Source organism: Photinus pyralis, unplaced genomic scaffold (genome assembly GCF_008802855.1).
Source record: "Photinus pyralis isolate 1611_PpyrPB1 unplaced genomic scaffold, Ppyr1.3 Ppyr1.4_LG7, whole genome shotgun sequence".
Lineage (NCBI taxonomy): Eukaryota > Metazoa > Arthropoda > Insecta > Coleoptera > Lampyridae > Photinus > Photinus pyralis.
This window is the reverse complement of record NW_022170738.1, coordinates 28819711-28835956: the sequence shown is the minus strand read 5'-3', so window position 1 is coordinate 28835956 and position 16246 is coordinate 28819711. Positions and strand designations below refer to the sequence as shown.

The following is a 16246-nucleotide window of genomic DNA, read 5'->3' as shown; positions in this document are numbered from 1 at the left end:
TTTTCGTATATGTCTGTTTGTACGTTGTTGCTGTAATTGATTTATTTCTTGTATTTATGGGTCATGCCAGGTTTTTTCTTGCTGGTTCGTTTTTCCGCTGACTTTTCGGGTTGAATTTGCTCCGCGGAACCAAGCCTGGTCAGTCGTGCGTAATAAATTTCATTTCTCTTATTCCCTTCGGACACACAAAAATTATGTCTTATTTAATTTCATAGCCGATTCTGCCTCACGTTCCAACACTTAAAAGACCGCCATAGCAAAAGACAACGTGGGAGTCTCATTCGTACCACGCAGTTTCAGCCGAATGCTACCGAGATTTGAAGATGCCGCGAAACGTCTGTAATGTGGACAACAAAAGCTAGATGGCGCTACTTGTAATTGTTCTCCAGAGTTGCCAACTGTAAGTATAGGGTAAGCATCTGCAGTGTCTGCTGAGGAACCCCTAAGAACGTTTTAAACATGGTGATCGACCGAGAGCTAACATCAGCTTCTCCCTTGGTCAGCAGCTCAGCATAGCTCCTTGTTTCAGGTAGAGATATTATCCATCATGACAAGTGCACAGATCCCCATATGTCGCTTTTGAGTTAATCCTATCAAGATCGCAGCAAGTTTTGTTAAGAATGATTGTTCCTCTCAAATTCCTCTTTAAATATTCCTCGAGATCCCCGTAGTCAAATTTCTTATTTAGTTTCTCTGAAATTATGGTCAAGTTCAATGAAATCCTTCTCAAATTCATGTTCTCCTCCCCTCAAATTCATCATACGTTAGTCACAACTTCATGTCAAGACTTCTCCTCAACAATCACTCAAATTGCCCATTATCCCTGTCATATTATAAGCCCCCCTCTGCCGGAATAGTTAGTAATAATAGTAGCCCAGGAAGTGGGAATTTTCTAGTACATATTTTCCCAGTCGGCGAACATAGATACACTTGGTTGATCAGTGGTGGCATATTTGCATATTCCAAACAACGTAGGGTGGATTAGAGGTATTTTCTGGTGTGTTCTGTCAAAAATATCGAAAATTTACTTGCGGAACCGATATCGTGACTGATTTGTGGTCTGTGGATATGAAAAATATGTTTTGTGTTTGAAAAATTAAAGAATATTTAAAAATTTCATTGAAGATAAAGCCAGTTTGCCGTTTCTATGTAAGTTTTCTGATATATACTTCGATAATAATTAAGAAAGTGCAAATTAGGAAAATTAACTTGACCCCATCGGATTTTCCACGTACATGAAACCCAACGGAACAGTTGGATAGATACTTTAGATCACTTTAACCTCAAGGGAGATAAATGATTGTGCATTTTAATGACATCTGTCATTCTTAATTCAAATGTGACCCGGAGCACGATATAAATTGACGTTCAGAACATATGAAAATGCGGTTCCTATGGAAACGACCGCGACGGCAGAACCTAAGCTTGCTATTTTTGACGTCTAAATTAAATTCAGAATTGTCAAAAGCTTTACTATGATTTAAATGGCTTCGCTATAAAATAAAGTTTTGTATTGTACACGAGGATAAATGGAAACTAACGATCTCGTAAAAGTGAATTCACGAGTGGCTCACGCAATGGTTGAAACATCCCTTTCTCGTCTTATATAATAAAGAACTATGGTTGATATAATTTTTAACTTATTTATTTAAAAAATCAGCAATTACACGTTTACACTAGTAACACTAACAAGCGTGCGAACTACACTACAACTTGCAAGAGATCGGACACCGCCAGTAATATTCGACGCAATTTGATTCTACCCTCCAACATTGTGGGTTGCTTTTTTTATAGCTGAATCTAAGATGTTCCCGTAAAGAGATGAAACGGTGATTCGAGACCCGCATTTATTGACAACCAAATGTCGTTCGATATTGAATTCCCTTCATCAGAAGACAAAACTGGGGAAATTCTCCTGCCTAGGATGATATAGCAATGAGTGTATTACTTTCACTGCACCATGCGCTTTCCTGTTGCAAGAAGCATCATAACTTCCTTCCAATATTAAGATGTAGCCTCAAGTTTGCTGTTCACATTTTGCTAGAAGGTAGTTTTGGTGTACCTTCAACATCATGGAGTGACCACCTAGAAACAACTTCTAAATCAATTGTGCACATTAATAGGATTGGCTATAAAACCGATCCTTGGGCGACTGCAGTTGCAGAAATCCTTTATACGTAAATAACGTTTTAAAATGCTACTAGCACAAGTTACTGGGTTTGCGGAAATGCTGAGGAAATGTATAGCACTAAACATCAATACGATTTTTTTGCGACAAAAGCGATGATCATATACCGGTGTCGCGGCCTTACAAATTCATTAGGATTCGATGTATTAATATGCTAATAAATACCAAAATAAAATCATTCATGCGCTTCCTTGAATGATTCGGAAGTAATTTTTAGGTTTATAATAAACTACTTAACCCATTTACAACTTGCCTCGAGGTAACCTCGCGCCAAGGTCGCTTCTTTAGCACACCAATGTCGCATATTCAATTCGATTCGATTATTTGTGTTGTTCAATTACTATCAAAAACAAATTCAATATTTCTGCATTAAATTTGCGTCGAAAAAATAAATGTTAATTTCTATTCTTCTTTTCAAGGTGCATGACAGGTGTGTTTGCTTGTTCCAAACAGTACCGTCGTATTTCCTGGTAGTTAGAAATCCTAACTCAACTACAAGAAAGCTTTGCATAAACAATCTGAGTCGGCTAACATGCAATAAAGTACTACCTACCTACACTAGAATGAAATTAGGCATTCTCTTTCGTAATGCCTACTCCTTTTATCGTATTGGTTCCGGTTGTAAAGAAAAAAACACAAGATCAATTTAATTCTAAAATAAATTAAGTCAATTCCAGTCTAAGGACTAGTGTAAGTATTTTTCTGTATAATACTTATTCAGAAGATGTTTATGCCGTTGACTCTTGCTGTTGCTTTAATAACAAAGTTGCATATTCGGGACTACCAGGTTTAATGTCTCTTATTGCGGTACTCAAAGATTTAGTACTGCTAAGAATTAGTTGAATTTCTGCTAGAGTTTTGCCCTTCGTTTCTGGTATGAAATATATAGTGAAAAATGCTGCCAAAAAGCAAGAAAACCCGAAAATGAAAAACGGTACGTGCATCCCGAATTGGTCGCTGAGGAACTGATAAACGTATATAGATACAACGGAGGACACACTGTACATTGCGGACGCGGTTGCCATCCCCATCGCTTTGACGCTGGATGGGAAGAGTTCGGCTGTTAAGACTATAGGTATAAGACCCATTCCACATTTGAAGAACACTGCGTAGCACATCGCGGATGTGGCCGGTACCCAACTATACCCAGCGACATCATGTCCACTGTTCTTTATTGCGAAGTACATTGCGAGGGATAAAATCGAAAGGCCTGTCAAGCAACATGATGCGCAAAGAAGCATCTTTCTTCCAGTTCTGTCAACTAAAATCGACGAAGATAGAGCGGCACATAACATTAATGCCGAAAATATAATCGCGGCGTTACTCGAGCTCAACATTGACCCCGCGTCATTCAGTATCGAATGAAGATTCATCAAAATCACGCTGTAACTGCTAAAATGTTGCGCACAGTTCAGTGTTGTCACAATTAGCACCGCTCTTCGATTTTTCCTTATCCGAAACAAGTCTGCGTAACTCCGCTTCTCTTTTTCTGACTGTCGCCTTTTCACCATGGACAGTATTTCTTCAAATTCCTTATCGATATTCTTCGTTGTCGTTCGTAACTTCTGCAGCGATTTTTTGGCCGCTTCCATTTTTCCTTTTGAAACCAGATAGTAGGGTGATTCAGGCATAAAGGGAAAAACGAAGAGTTCCACCACCAAAAATGAACAGCCGACGGCCGACGATATCGGAATCGAAACAAACGGCGCCACCGAATAGATTATCAAAATTCCCACTAGCATCATCACATAAATCGATGAGCCTAAAAATCCGCGCACCCTCTTGTCGGCAATTTCGCTGATATACATGGGCGCTGCTACAAAGTCGACGTTTGCCGCGAATCCGCTGATGAATCTCGCCACGTAGAAGAATTCAACTGAAGGGGCGAACGCTTTCATTATCCATGATACTATGTGCTGCACGGTTCCTATTAAAATTGTGGCCTTGCGCCCAAATCGATCCACGCTGTAAATTATAAATGGTATTCCGGCCATCCCTCCTATCATGTAGATGCTTTCCAACCACACGACATCCGTATGCGTAATCGGAATCGGGGAATCGGGGCGCTGAAGAATTGGGACGATGGGCGCTGTCCAAGCATATTGCATTCCATCGGAAATGGCACATAGCGTTCCTGCAACAAACACAGCAGTACAGTTTTACCTCCCTCGTAATTTTTTGTGAATATATTCGACGCATGTACAGGCAACCCAACTGTAGTGAATGACGTCATGGGGTTTACCATGTATTCGCCCATTGCGTCGATGAAAAGCTAAGGCGCATTACTGCAGTTCCTTGGTAATTCAGTGCAAAAAGCGTCACAGAATGGGGGTGGCTATTTAGTAGGAGATCGTATAGTTTTGGAAAGGCCACAATTTGGTCAATGATCGAAGGGTGCAAGGAATTGGGACCTTACTATAAGAAAATAGAATATATGGAAGATGCTTTAAATTTAAATTCTACCCTTCAAAACGTCATCCTATGAGTAGATATTGGGATTTTAATGGCTTCTTATGGGCTATATCTATATTCTTTATTTTCCTAATCGCGCTTATAATGATTCTAATAGTCTTTATCAGGGAGGTAGTAGAAAGTTCCATAACATTAATATATTAAATTGTGCGCAATAATTGTGCATTCATTACTGCAATAAACACTTGAAAATTGTCAGTATGTTGCATTTTTCAAATGATAAGAAATTATATAGACAATTCAACTCATGTATAAAAAATCGCATAAGCCGCAGTGTAATTGTCACTTTGACAGCGGCAAAAGTTACCTGCAACTTTTCCAGCGACAAATGCACTAGTGGTTTTTTCACTTATTCATTTTGGAACAATTCTCGCATTATCCTTTCCCATATGATTAGCTTGACGTCTGTCAATAATTGACTAGTTTGGTGAATTTCTTGTTCGTTAAATTGTCCTGCCGAATTACACTCGAGGTTTGTATTTAAACCGAGTAAATTTGGGTTGTTGCAATTCAAATCTGTTTCCTTTTAGCAATTGAACTCGAAAAACTGTCAACCTAAAAATGCTCCACCTGCGGTGTCGCATTTTTATTAGTTGACAGTTTTTCTCGTCTAATTGCTAGGCAACAAATTTTCATTACCTAAACAACCCAAATTTACTCGGTAAAATACAAACCTCTTGTGCAATTATAAGTGACAATTCATTGTTTCCATAGCGAAGGAATTTATTCCTGTATAGGTAAGTAGAATTTCCATGTCGAACATGCAACTGACACGGACACTAAAGATCTTAAAGTTTGTATGTAAGGGTTACCCTGTAGGACCGTTTTTATCTATAAATATTTTACCGGAAGTTTATTCACATTTTGTTTGTTACTTCAAATAAAATGCTTTAGTTTGTACTATGCGTATCTATACGGAATTTGGAGTAAATTTGATGTTACCACTTGCCTGATGAGATTCTTGAGATACTTGAATTTTGAATTTTTTGGTACATTTTAGTTATGTAAGACCTAGGGCCTACGGTGCTAAGGAATAACTTTCAAAGTTGTCAGGGTTGAAAATGCAAAAAAATGCTTTTAAATAGAATGCCCCTATAGAAAGTGGAACAAAAAGAAAGTGAGAAAGTGATATTTAAAATTGTTCATTAGTTTTGGTTTAACCATCAGGAAACATTGAAATTATGTTGTAAAACAAAACACCAATGAGCAAAAAGTTCTCCCACTTTGTTCTGCATACTAACCTCAGACTTCCACGTAGGGTCGCTGGAAAGTCTGGAAATGGTAATTATGGGGTTCTTTCATGTCTACTACTATAGCCGATAATAATTTGAATTATACAGGGTTGATCATAAAGGAATGACACACCCATATTGCATTTTTTAAATAGAGCATCCTGTATATTGTTTGATATTTCAATTCTTCTCTTAATTTTAATCAAAATTTGTAAGAAGCATGATGTACCAAAATTAAATAGTTTCCGAGTTATCGAGTTTCAAAAACAAACGCTAGTGAAAACATTATGTGGTTTGTGATGTTAATTAAGGTTCTTCATTCGATCATTCAATAAATTTCAGAATAGTAGCTTTTATATTCAAAACTCGATAACCCGGAAACGATTAAATTTACGTACATTATGTTTGTTACAAATTTTGCTTAAAGTTGAAAGAGAAATATAATTATCGAATATACAGAATGTCCCATTTAAAAATGCAATTTTAGTATGCCACGGCTGTATGACCAACCCAGTAGAGTTAAAATTACTACTGCCTAGTAGACATTAAACAAGCACAAAACCTTTGTATAACACTTTTTTCATTATCTTGTATATTTTCCCTGATAATCGACCGTTTTCGGACTTACCAGTGACCCGACCAGATACCTCCATTCCATTGCTTATGAAATAGTTTTCATTGTGTAGCATCATTCATTTTACCAGCGATTAGTGCCCGGTCATATGAAAATAATAACTTTTTTGGTTGTTTTTTAAGCGTTTACTAATTTTCAAAATTCCTAGAGTCTAGCTCTAGTCAATATACAGAGAAAAATATAAATATACTATAGGAGCTACCCAGGGCCACCGTACCGTTTGGGCTTAGTATAACATTTTCTGTATAAAAAACGACACCTGGTCTCCCTCCGACATAAACGGAGGAATGGAGAAAATCTGATTGAAAAGTGGATATCAGACTTACAAAAAAAAGACTTTCTTCCCCTAGTAAAATTCTTGGGGGTGCATCTGGAACCAGTGATAATGGAGGAATGTCTATCGTCTAATATAGCAATTTGAAGAAGATAAGAACAAGAGCTCCAGGTATTTACTTTGCTGATACAGCGCAATGCAACTTTTGAACTAAAGCACTATGCTCCGAATTGAATATTCTAATACCATAATAAATAAAACTACCCCCATTAGGTCAAATCAAAATTTTTGACTACGCCACTGGTATCTGCGTAAAATTAGTCAGTTTTACCGTTTTCTATCTTAAATGGGTAGTAATCCCATTGACTAATAAGGGTATTAGTCAATGGTAATACGATAACATCCCAAAAAGTCAAACTTTTCGTTTTCACCCTGCATATCTAAGAAATAAACGTACCTAGGTAGCTAGATTGATTTTGTTAGTGATATTAAACGTTTTAAAATAACAATTTAGTGATTTTATCTCTGATAAACAAAATAAAACAATAGCACTTGTTTTTGTTGACTATGCTAAATCAAAGCCGCCTGAAAATTAAAAATGTTAATTGTACCTATAACTGCGAATTGCCATTATTTCTCAGTGTAGAATTTATTCTTTTCCGTTAAAAACAATTTGCTTTGGTAAAAATGAGAACAGCTGTTGTTAAACAGTGGAAAAGACCTCGGAAATTAGTTAATCTGTTTTGTTTGGCTTACCATAGAGCAATTTATGTTATTTATACCTATACGCCCTTATATCCAATTTACTCCAAATTTAACGTATATCTAAAAAAATTATTAATTAATTCAGTTAATGAACTAAGGCATTCCGTTTATGATAACGAAGCGCTTCAGGGAAAACCAATTTAGAAAAGCCAAATTTCTAAAATACAGATTTTTCTTATATAATAAATGAAGTCGCACCAGCATAATACAGATTCATTTTAAATAATTCTAATCGATAGACTCAATGATGAAATGATCAAAAATGTTACTTTTATTAACCTTTGAAATATAAGAGAGCCGCTTAAGGGCAAAACAATTAGACGAAATTTTATTACGCACTATATCAATGTAATCCCTCCAGTTTAGAGAACAATGCTCCAGGCTTGTTGTTTGTATAATTTTTCTTGCCTAATTGACCTTTTTGCACCATACTGCATTTGTAGGGCATAGTTTCATAATACGGGCCTTATCACAACTCAAAATGAGCTTATTGGTAAGACATCAACTTAGTAAGGCAAATATTAACATTATTTAAAACCACATTGTGAGTACTACCACAAGAAAGTACTGTTAGGTCATCAACAAACAAACAGAAGTTTTTTGGACGTCTAAGTTAACTACCTACATTATTTTCAGAAGTTTTATAATGATTTCTATGGCTTTTGCTATAAAATAAAGTTTTGTATTGTACATGACGATAATGGGAAATTAACTAATTCACTCGATGGTTAAAACATCTCTTTATCATCTTGTATTATAAATTAATATTATTGCCTCTCATACTCACCATCAACATGGCCACGGAATTATTGTCATAAGACATACATTGTGCACTTCAATGCAAAAATTCAAAATTAATTGGCAAATGAAGTGCTAAATACTAGCCCAGACACATACAGTGTGTCCCCGGATGAACTGAACAAGAGCGAAAACATTTTTAATTTTAACTTTACGCAAAAATGTCATTCTTTATAAAAATTTTTGCTTGCCTCAAAACCACCTATTCTGAAATAAAAATCTAGATATTCCCTTTAGCAGCTGAGAAAATTACAAAAAAAACGCAAAATCTACAGCGGAAATTTTTCTAAGTTGCATGTTTTTGATTAAATCAGATGTATCTTCCATGGCAACATGATAAGCAAATCAAGTTAAAAAAGACACCTTAGAACTTAAGAAAAAGAATGACATTTTTGCGTAAAGTTAAAATCGAGTTAAAATTAAAATGTTTTTCCCTCTTGTTCAGTCCATCCGGGGACACACTGTATATGTATTGGACCAAAACAATTATGCAACAAAATTCTCTGAATTAGAATTCATTATACCTATATCTACTATTACAAATTTAACGAATACTATTAAGCTTATTTGATACTATGTGGTTTTGCCAATCAGTTAACAATATCTAATACTTTTATCAACTAAAATAATTATAAAATAAATAAACAAAGGGAAAACTAATGGCTATTTTGTTTTGATCCAATACACATCCGTCTGGGCTCGTATTTGATATTTCCGATGTTGTAATGTTGAGCGTAATTTCCTCAAAGGGAAAAATCGCTATTGGCTTCTATGTGTCGTCCGTCCGCCCGTCAAACGTACTTCTTCTACATGACTGAACCGATTTGGGCGATATGGGACTCATTTGAAAGGGCTTGGTCCAAGGATTTCGTGCATAATAATATTTTTTCGTTTAACGTGGTTTGATCATGTAGACAGATGACGGACAGAAAGTACAAATGACCAAAATTTAATCAGTGAGTCCTTTGACCATTGTCTACCTATTACTGAAAACAGAATTCAAAAATTCAAAACCAATCGTGAGTTGCAGTGAACACAGACGGACTGACGGACGGACAAATCATGAACGAGCTTTGGGTCGCTCGTTAATAAGTCAATAAGTTGATGTGATTTACTCAACCCACAAGTCATCAAGTCACCACTCATGTCGATGATTCTTGAAGGAAATGTCATTCCCCACAACCACCCCAACTCATCCAGCAAACGTGAGCTTTTTGAAAATTACCTTCACGAGCCTGATCTGGAAAACGAAGCGTTTTTTGGCAAAAATGTATAGAAACGCAATTGTACAATATTTTATAACAATTTTTTTCCCACGAGCCACTACTCGCGATTTCTGTGCCACCTGAGGGAATCCCCTCCCCTCACTCAGATGGCCCCGAAATCGCTCGGGACTTTATTACACAATCATCAGGGGACCTTGAACCACACATTATCTACACCGTTGTGTATTGCAAAGTTAGTTTTCCTTTACCGATACTACTATTGAATTTATATAAGAAATAATGATGAATTATGTAAACGAGACAACTTACTTCGAGAAAATTCCATCCCCCTAATAATTTTTTCATACAACTGAAATTAGTTGAGAATATAGTTAAAACGTTCATAAAAGTGTTCCCATTTTGCGTGTACTGTACTTCACGTGTAGAAAATTTTTGCAAAAAGAAGTTATCGTTGTGGTACATACTAAGGATCGAATTGGATGATAATGAATGTTTGATTTAGAGCCAATGTGTACTTAAGGATTCTTCTGAATATAATTTTGTATAATTCAACCCAGGTTGCAAGTCGGGTTGCAATTATATTATTTTACAAAAAAAAAACGTTAGCCCCCCCTTGATAACTTTTGTCACTTAATTAGGCGTTTAGCATAAACAATCTACCGACATGCTTTAACATGTATAATTAAAATTTGAAGGTCTATCTGTGTCATATTATTATTCTTTATTAACGAGCTACTACAGAGTTTATAATTCGCGGTGTCCGTTACCTTAATCTTCTTATACACGGGCATCCACGACCGGAAAATTTTAACCATATATTCGGAGGTTATTAAAATATAGAAAATGTTATTAGCGACAGATGAATTCCTCTTTGCTTCGGAGACAGTAAAGAAGTTAAAAAAATATATATAATTTAACGTATTGTAGCGAGTATCCCAGACATCGGGGCGCCATCAAGTCAATAAAAGTTTAGTGATCAGCGATAAGGGATGAAGGAGGATGCTATGCATTCTTTCTTTAAAATACGATACACCTCACATTCTCTTCGAGAATGTTCCGCGATTTACTCTAGAAGCCTTCCGTTTGCTATATAATCAAATTGAAGCTTGTATAATGAAGCTCCAACATCGAAGCCGTATGGATTTCGGGGTCGTTTACATGTTATAAATTTCAGTACAAATGAGTGATAAAGTATAATTAACTCTTATAAATCAATCTATTTAAGGATAATGATTAATTGTAAATAAACCATGTATCTAAACTTACGTTACAATATGATTAACAAATCCCTTTTTATTATCGTGTTTACTATCGTAGTCAATGCCGAATCAACTGTTATTTGTCATTATAACATTTTTTTATCGTAATGACCTCCGAAATATATTGCAATTTTGGTGTAACTCCATAAATTGCCATTATTTTCGGTGTAGAATCAATTTTTAAAGCAAAAGACCTTCCATTTAAAGATTGTCTTCAAATTTTAAAAACTTAGAACCTTAACCTAAGCACCCTGTGTGTACCGACCTGTTGTGGCAGTTATTAATAATCGAATTAATCCCAACAAATGTTGAAAAAACTCCAATAATCCAAAAACCCTTCGATTTAGGAGTATTTTTCTTTATATCTAGTTTTTTTCATATTTAACGTAGGTATATTTATATCAAAAAAATAATAAAAACTAGGACGTCTAAAATAACAAAGCTTTTCGAGACAAATCGGAGGTCTTAGCTGAAAGTACTTTAGGTGAATAATGAAATAACTTTCAGAAATTCTGCATAGGAATTTTTTTGTAATATAATAGACCAAATTTATCCACCAAGATTACAACAGAAAGACAATTTAATTCCTTTTAAAACAAAATGTAACTCCTCCCCTCCCCTTGCCAATTACAATTATGGGAACGTTAGTGACTCAACGACATTTTCTTAACGACATTGATTCTTCCCTATTTTTTAACAACTAATCAAGAGCTTTAGACCTATGGGAAATCCTTCCAGGATTGGGAACAATGGCTCACTGCGTAAGGTTGGTCTCCCACATTTCAAAATTAATTGTTCGTGCCTTGATTGTGAGAACAGAACGGAATATTTATCAGGACCGTTTCCTATAACTTTGTGGAAGGGGAAGGGACAAGTTCTCATGAATGAAAATCTTCCCATACTCTTTTATTTGGCTGCAGTTTTAGCATAACCAATGGAATTGGAAACACTTCAGTTCTTGACGTTTCATCTGCATATGCATCTGTCTAGCTAGTATTTGTTTACTGATACTATTAATATTCAAATTAATTTAAGAAATAATCATGAATTATGTAAACGAGATAAATTTCCATATTCATTATATCACACGAATGGTCACTTTTGAACTACTAGTTGAAGCAAAGTAAAACCAAAGAGTATAACTGCAATTATTTGAGAGTAGATAAAGTGCTCAAATTCAGAAAATAGATTTTTCCGATTTGTAGGTGTAGCAAATTTTCTCAAAAAGTTATCGCCCCCGAAAGATTCTCTCTGAATATTAGCCCTTTAAAAATTTTGCCCCGGAAGATTTGTCCCAGGAATACGAGTATATTCATCTCGAAACACACGCTCCAGAAGTTTCTCCCCTAGAAATATTAATGCACCCGTTGGAATACTCTCTCATCAGGAGATGGCTCAAAGGAAAATTAACGTTCATGAAAGCTGGACACCAACGGATTAATCCCCTGTGTTGACCGAATTTTTCTTCAATATTTCGCTAGTGCGTGAAATTGGTGTACCTCCTCCACTAAGCACGGGGATACTGTTTAGTAAATATGGTCTCATCTCAATTTTAGATCACCTATGAATAATAACAGCCAATTACAATCAACATATTATTATTAACACGATAGTTTACAATGCATAAATATATTATTATATTTTTGATGGAGAATTTACAGGGGCAGATTTACCACAAATGGATGTTGACTATGTTTATTGCGTATGCGTTAACGCATCCCTTAAAATACCCGGAAATTCCAGGAAATTCCCTCGGAGATACTCAAAAATCACCAAAAAATCCTTGAAATCCTCGAACTTGCACCGAAATCCCCCACAGGTATTTTTATTAATTTATTAATTAAAGAGTTATTATCATGCTAGAAAATTTCGATTACTTCCGAAGATATGCCAGAAAAACCGAAATTTGCCGATTTTCAGTATAACGTTTCGTTTGGGAGAAAAATGATCATGACCTTTATTTTTTATATGACCCTTTAAAAAAGGATATGCTGTATTGAGTAGCATTTTTTTACGAATACAACTATGTACGGCACACAAAAAAAGTCTTCTATGGATTCGGAGATCCCCATGATAGATATCCTTATCTTGGACACAGTGTACATGTCTCATTTTTACGGTATCAACACTTAACTTTTTAAATATAACACGCTGTATATTTTTGGTTGTTTCGATTACTTTTTTTAACCTCCACATGGATTTTTGTCAATGTTCCCGTCCTATAAATTTGAGTAATAATCGAGGTAATAATATTAATCCGAGTAAAGAGCAACACTTTAATAATGAGAAAGTTTAATTTAGTGATACAAGGTGTTCACAATGAAATCAAGTGTCCGACTTTCAAAGTGCCAAAACAATTTTTTTTCAAATGGAACTACCCCTAATTTATTTCGATATTTAATCGTCTTTTGTGTTCTCTTTTTGCTTTCACTTTTACAAGGGATTCCCCGTTTCTAAACCTCGTAGCTTTTAGATTATTTAATATTTTTCACAAAAGGACCTACCCGAGGGGTTAACCACTATTAAGAATTGTGACAGTATTGCGCGAAATCGATGCGATTTCACAAGGATTTCGCGCAATTGTACCTAAGGGATTTCGCGCATTTCAAAGAGATTTCGAAGAGATTTCGTGAAATTGTAAGGGATTTCGCGAAATAGTTGCGGATTTCGCGAAATAGTTAGGGATTTCGCAGCTTTTAAAAGATTAGGAAAATGTCCTAGGGATTTCGCGAAAGAATCGGCGAGTGCTAGAACCTGCAACAGATTTCAAATACCTTTTGCTCATCGACTATAATCAAAGAAACACCTTCCCCTGTAGGCGCAATCGCAATAAAGTTCTCAGAAATGTAATGATTTCGCAAGCGATTTCGCGATTTTCGCAAGTTTTAACGTGATTTCCAGAGTGTTATTGAAATTTGTGACACGATTTCGCGAAGTGGTTTACTCCTCGGACCTACCCATTAATTAATTACATATTTATGTACCTACCGGAGTAGGCCGTAATAATAAAAAAAAACACAAAAATTCCCGAAAGTAAATAAGTGTTGCAAATTAATTATTTGCTGCAAGTGTACTCATCACTATCTATCCGATCGCATATTCCGATATAACTTCCCCGGTTATAAACCGGAAATCGTTGCAACTTAATTGTTTTTCAAATACAATGCCCATGTTTTTTAAGATTTTTGAAAAGAGCAGTCAATTTGCAGTACGACAACATCAAATACACATATGATTAATGATGAAAAATAGAGAAATTCCTGCTTCATTATTTAGAAATCTAGCATGCTGTATGCTGCCTGCCAGGATGTACATTGTGTTCTTTTCAAGTATCTCGCCAATTAAAGGGGATATTGAAGTGACCCTCTTATCTCGAACACACTGTACCTACATATGGTAAATATACCAAATAAATTTAAAAAAATGACAAACATATAACTGCTTAGTAACCATAATTAACGAACTTCAATATAACCTAAAAATACGATCGGAAATAAAAAATTCAATTGAAATACATATAGGGTCAATTGACCCCTCGTGGGGCTTGTAGGGGTGTAACAAAGCTTGGGTCTTCTAGTAGAAAAAGGAAAAATGGCGCAGAATGTATATTTTGTTTGCTATCTGGAAATATGACATATTCCGACGAGATACTATTTAAAAGTGTCGAAAATGTGACACCCTGTATGGGTGTACATGTATAAGTACAGTCTAGATAAAAAGATATATTAACACTGATATGATAAAATTTGAAAACACATCTCACTTAAATAATGAATAGGTAAATAGAGTAATCAGCTCATAAAACAGGCTGCCTTGCCCTTGAAGGGGGTTTCAACAATAGTTATTTACATAAGTGTTAGGAAAATGGCACATTACGGGCGAGGAAATATTGAAGTACGAAGCCCCCATGGGGCCGAGTACTTGAATTTCCGGGTCGAGTACCTAGTCATTTTTTTGAAAAGTTTTGCGTTACATTTTTCGCGAAATAGAACCTTTGTATTAATATTAGTGTGTCAGTTTTGACAGGAGTCTGTTAAAGTGACAAGAGGTAGGGAAATCAGCCACTGTTCTGAGATAAAGTAGGTATTAAAATTCAGGACGATTTCGGCAAAAGGTATGTTTTGTGCGTGTCTACTGATAAGCAGTCATCTCCCTATCATAGTAATCAATTTGTAGTACACTAAACTGATAATTTAATTAGAACAACTGTCTATGACAATTGTTTACTTAATTTAAAGCGAGATTGCACGCTTTTAGCATGTGACACGTAGATTACATGTTGACTGGCTTGATGCTTTTTGATTTTGGCCATAGTAATTTAAATACAAAATAATTTATAATAAAAGTTTCATATAAAATAACAAATCGTGTGCAATAAGGAAAAAGTCTAAGGTCGCTTTCTTTTATTAATCAAATTCCACAAAAGCAAAGGTCACTATTTATCCATACGACGGAACTTAGGAGTGCAGTTCTCACGATAGCACGTACCTGATATAACAGCAACGAATTGTAAAAACCGTCCTTCTATTTCCAACATTTTCACTAGCACCTAACTACTGAATCTCGCCATAATATCACACAAAAATATAGCGCGCTTGTCTAAAACTTTGGTAAGTATACCGGTTGGTCGCCTTGTACAAAGCTATTTAAACTTCAACCGCCAGTGGGGGAATAATCACAGAAACTAAATGGCGCTGCAAAGGCGCTTAGTTTCTCGTACAATCGGCGCACGAATTATCGAACTGAACTGATACTACTTATCAGCGTTTTGCCCACTAACCGCATTACGTCAAAGGTGTGAAGTTTAAGGGACGTCCCAAAACTCTTGGCGGTCCTTGTATAGATTCTACCAAACGGAGCGCATCAGCTCAAAAACTAGAATGTGCAGGAGTCCTCCACTACCTGAGCACAAAGATCAAGTATGATCTTTGCTGAGCCTGATTCTAAGATTAAATAGGAGTTCCAGGAAATTTTGTCTGTAGGTATTAGTGGCAAGGGTCATATGTTTTGATTAAAATGTTGCAATTGCAATCATTAAGTACGATAAACGAAAATCACCAGTGTTAAATTATTTGGCGAAGCTAAACGTAAAAACTTTTAGGAAAGTACATTAATTCCTGCATGGAATACGCAACGACAATTTAATTGGTGCAAGAGACACAATAGAGTTTAAATTTGCATACAAATTTATTCCCAAGATCGACAGTCACTGAACGATGTCGATGACACAATTCTTATGGGCAGGTAGGAGTTGTTCTGGTTAAAAATGATCGAACTATCTTTCGGTATTGCATACTACCCCGCCATTCACAACCAGTACCTTAGTAGTCTTACGTGCGAAAAGCTAGCCAAGTAAGACAGGGATGATTACACTGTACCTACAGTATTAAATGAAGTA

General features: G+C 35.7%; 1 protein-coding gene across 2 annotated transcripts; it reads right to left on the bottom strand.

Annotated features, from left to right (window-relative positions):
- Nucleotides 1–1629: 1629 nt before the first annotated feature.
- LOC116176449 (facilitated trehalose transporter Tret1-like) lies at nt 1630–15577 on the bottom strand. 2 transcript variants are annotated; one of them, XR_004146443.1, is made up of 4 exons: nt 15337–15577; nt 2902–4322; nt 2742–2840; nt 1630–2680 (listed from the first exon to the last, which is right to left on the bottom strand). XR_004146443.1 is itself a non-coding variant. In XM_031495029.1 (2 exons), the coding sequence occupies exons 1-2, from the start codon at nt 15383–15385 to the stop codon at nt 2917–2919; spliced, it is 1455 nt and encodes a 484-aa protein (XP_031350889.1). In that variant the 5' UTR covers nt 15386–15577; the 3' UTR covers nt 2830–2916. The 2 variants fall into 2 exon arrangements, 1 of the variants encoding a protein (XP_031350889.1); XM_031495029.1 differs by lacking the exon at nt 1630–2680 and having other exon boundaries at nt 2830–4322.
- Between the last annotated feature and the right edge of the window lie 669 nt (nt 15578–16246).